We start from the raw sequence: 4,262 nt of genomic DNA, 5'->3' as shown, positions 1-4,262 counted from the left end.
ATGCCTAATTTCACGGATGTGGCAGAATTTATTCTTCTGGGGCTGACCTGTCGTCAGGAACTACGGGTTCTCTTTTTTGTGGTGTTCCTGGTAGTTTACGTGATCACTCTGTTAGGAAATATCGGTATGATCATTTTGATCAGCATCAGTCCCCAGCTTCAGAGCCCCATGTACTTCTTCCTGAGCCATTTGTCTTTTGTAGATGTGTGGTTCTCCTCCAATGTCACCCCTAAAATGCTAGAAAACCTAATATCTAAGACAAAAACCATTTCCTACGTGGGGTGTTTGGTGCAGTGCTACTTTTTCATTGCCCTCGTCCACGTGGAGGTCTATATCTTGGCAGTGATGGCCTTTGACCGCTACATGGCCATCTGCAACCCTTTGCTTTATGGCAGTAAAATGTCCAGGGCTGTGTGTGTGCGGCTCATCTCCGTGCCTTACGTCTACGGATTCTCCGTTAGTCTCATATGCACACTATGGACTTACGGCTTGTACTTCTGCGGAAACTTTGAAATCAACCACTTCTATTGTGCAGACCCTCCTCTCATCAAGATTGCCTGTGGGGGAGTGCACATCAAGGAATACACAATGATTGTTATCGCCGGAATTAACTTCACGTACTCCCTCTCGGTGGTCCTCGTCTCCTACACCCTCATCGTAGTGGCCGTGCTGCGCATGCGCTCTGCCGATGGGAGGAGGAAGGCCTTCTCCACGTGCGGGTCCCACTTGACAGCTGTCTCCATGTTTTATGGGACCCTCATATTCATGTATCTGCGGCGGCCCACTGAGGAGTCTGTGGAGCAGGGGAAAATGGTGGCCGTGTTTTATACCACGGTGATCCCCATGCTGAATCCCATGATCTATAGTCTGAGGAACAAGGATGTGAAAGAGGCTGTCGGCAAAGCAATCACCAAGGCAAACTTGGGCCAGTAAAACTGCAATAGATATCTTTGTGGTGTGTTGGTTTCTGTTACAAATGGTGACCAGGCACGAACGTCCTAGCACTAAAGTTCTTGTTCTAAAGGCAACTCTTACATACACTAAGAGCTGCCACGTAACAGAATGATGGTTTTACCTCGTGAATGGCCTCTAAAGACCAAGCATGTTTTCTCCTACATGTACAACCATATTATGATTATGAAAAGTGACATGGTGTCATCCACAGTCTATGTAAAATTGTACTAAGTGCAGTCGTTGCAGAAACTCACAAATACGTTTAGATAAATAAATGGTAACGTGGAGATATCCTTGTGAGAGTGAACATTATTTCCTAAGGTATTTTCTGTATATACATGTTACTCAACCTAGATTTCTTGTGGCATACGAAATTTCTCAGAAAAAAAGTAAAAAATTAATTTCCTTTTCATGACCGCAGAATGTTGATAAATCTGCTTTACCTTAAAAGTGTTCAAAATTTTTGAAAATGGGGTTTTCTAGATATAATATCATATCATCAGCAAACAGTGAAAGTTTGATCTCTTCTGCCCCTATTTGGATACCTTTAATTCCACTTTCCTGTCTGACTGCTGTAGCCAGGACTTCCAGTACTATGTTGAATAGAAGTGAAGATAGTGGGCAGCCTTGTCTGGTTCCGGTTCTAAGTGGGAATGCTTTCAGTTTTTCCCCATTCAGTATGATGTTGGCTATGGGTCTGTCATATATGGCTTGTATCGTTTTTAGATATGTCTTGCCTATTTTCTTGAGTGTTCGTATCATGAAAGGGTGTTGAATTTTGTCAAAAGCTTTTTTTGCATCTAGTGACAGAATCATGTGGTCTTTGTTTTTGCTTCTGTTTATGTGGTGAATTGCATTTATAGATTTGCGTATGTTGAACCATCCCTGCATTCCTGGGATGAAGCCCACTTGGTCGTGATGGATTATTTTTTTGATAAGCGTCTGGATTCGGTTAGCTAAGATTTTGTTGAAAATTTTTGCAACCTATATTCATTAGGGATATTGGTCTGTAGTTTTCTTTTTTTGTTGGATTCTTTCCTGGTTTTGGTATCAGAGAAATATTCGCTTCATAAAAGGTGTCAGGGAGGTTTCCATTCTTCTCGATGTTGTGGAATAGTTTCAAGATAGGTATTAGTTCTTCTTTGTAAGTGTGGTAAAATTCGGGTGTGAAGCCATCTGGACCGGGACTTTTCTTTTTAGGGAGATTTTTAATTGCTGTTTCTATTTCAGCTGTTGAGATTGGTCTGTTCAGGGAATGTATTTCTTCCTGGTTGAGCCTAGGGAGGCTGTGTGTTTCTAGAAATTTGTCCATTTCCTCCACATTTTCCAGTTTGTGTGAATAAATATCTTTGTAGTACTCATAAATTATATCTTGTATCTCTTTGGGATCGGTTGTGATATCTCTCTTTTTGTTCCTGATGCAGCTTATTAGAGATTTCTCTTTTCTGCCTTTTGTTAGCTTAGCCAGGTGCTGATGATATGATATTATATCTAGAAAACCCCAAAGATTCAACCAGGAAACTTCTGGAACTGATCAATGAATTTAGCAAAGTCTCAGGATACAAAATCAATACACAGAAATCAGAGGCATTCGTATATGCCAACAACAATCAAATCGAGAACCAAATTAAAGACTCAATACCCTTCACAATAGCAACAAAGAAATTAAAGTACGTAGGAGTATACTTAACCAAGGAGGTAAAAGACCTCTATAGGGAGAACTATGAAACACTGAGGAAGGAAATAGCAGAGGATGTAAACAGATGGAAATCCATTCCATGCTCGTGGATCGGCAGACTCAACATCATTAAAATGTCTATACTACCTAAACTGATCTACAGATTCAATGCAATACCTATTAAAATCCCATCAGCATTCTTCACAGATATAGAAAAAATAATTTTACGCTTCATATGGAACCAAAGAAGACCCCGAATATCAAGAGCAATCTAGGCAACAAAAACAAATTGGGAGGCATTAATATGCCAGATATCAAACTATACTACAAAGCTGTAGTAATTAAAACAATCTGGTATTGGCACAAAAATAGGATTATTGACCAGTGGAACAGATGTGAGAATCCTGATATAAAACCATCCTCATATAGCCATCTAATCTTTGACAAAGTAGACAAAAACATACGCTGGGGAAAAGAATCCCTTTTCAATAAATGGTGCTGGGAAAACTGGATAACCACTTGTAGAAGGTTAAAACAGGACCCACACCTTTCACCTCTCACAAAAATCAACTCACGCTGGATAACAGACTTAAATCTCAGGTGTGAAACCATTAGAATTCTAAAGGAAAATGTTGGAAAAACTCTCCTAGACATCGGCCTAGGCAAAGAGTTTATGAAGAAATCCCCAAAGGCAATCACAGCAGCAACAAAAATAAATAAATGGGACATGATGAAACTACAAAGCTTCTGCACAGCCAAAGAAACAGTCATGAAAGTAAACAGACAACCTACAGAATGGGAGAAAATTTTTGCATCCTACGTATCCGATAAAGGGCTGATAACTAGAATATACTTAGAACTCAGGAAAATCATCAAGAAAAAATCAAATAACCCTATTAAAAAGTGGGCAAAGGACTTGAACAGAAACTTTTCTAAAGAAGACAGAAGAATGGCCAACAAACATATGAAAAAATGCTCAACATCCCTAATCATCAGGGAAATGCAAATCAAAACTACAATGAGATATCACTTAACTCCAGTGAGAATGGCCTTTATCAAAAATTCTCCAAATAACAAATGCTGGCATGGATGTGGAGAGAGAGGAACACTCCTACACTGCTGGTGGGACTGCAAACTAGTTCAACCTCTGTGGAAAGCAATATGGAGATACCTTAAAGCGATACAAGTGAATCTACCATTTGACCCAGCAATCCCATTGCTGGGCATCTACCCAAATGATCCAATGACACTCTACAAAAAAGACACCTGCACTCGAATGTTCATAGCAGCACAATTCATAATCGCAAGGCTGTGGAAACAGCCCAAGTGCCCATCAATCCAAGAATGGATTAATAAAATGTGGTATATGTATACCATGGAGTACTATTCAGCTCTAAGAAACAATGGTGATATAGCACATCTTATATTTTCCTGGTTAGAGCTGGAACCCATATTACTAAGTGAAGTATCCCAAGAATGGAAAAACAAGCACCAGATATATTCTCCAGCAAACTGGTATTAACTGAGTAGCACCTAAGTGGACACATAGGTACTACAGTAATAGAGTATTGGGGAGGGGGGGAGGGGGGGCGGGTATATACATACATAACGAGTGATAGGCGCACCATCT

At 40.1% G+C, this 4,262-nt stretch overlaps 1 protein-coding gene across 1 annotated transcript; it reads left to right on the top strand.

Annotated features, from left to right (window-relative positions):
• On the top strand, positions 1-933 carry OR5M9 (olfactory receptor family 5 subfamily M member 9). The gene has a single exon (XM_012746687.1). The coding sequence runs from the start codon at positions 1-3 to the stop codon at positions 931-933; it is 933 nt and encodes a 310-aa protein (XP_012602141.1).
• Positions 934-4,262: the final 3,329 nt, after the last annotated feature.

The sequence above is a fragment of the Microcebus murinus genome, chromosome 4 (assembly GCF_040939455.1).
Source record: "Microcebus murinus isolate Inina chromosome 4, M.murinus_Inina_mat1.0, whole genome shotgun sequence".
Classification (NCBI taxonomy): Eukaryota; Metazoa; Chordata; class Mammalia; order Primates; family Cheirogaleidae; genus Microcebus; species Microcebus murinus.
The sequence above is the reverse complement of the archived record's forward strand: the minus strand, read 5'-3'. Positions and strand labels throughout refer to the sequence as shown.

Bases quoted from the DNA above. Each gene is read 5' to 3' on its own strand.
- OR5M9 (XM_012746687.1), top strand. From the start codon at position 1: ATGCCTAATTTCACGGATGTGGCAGAATTTATTCTTCTGGGGCTGACC.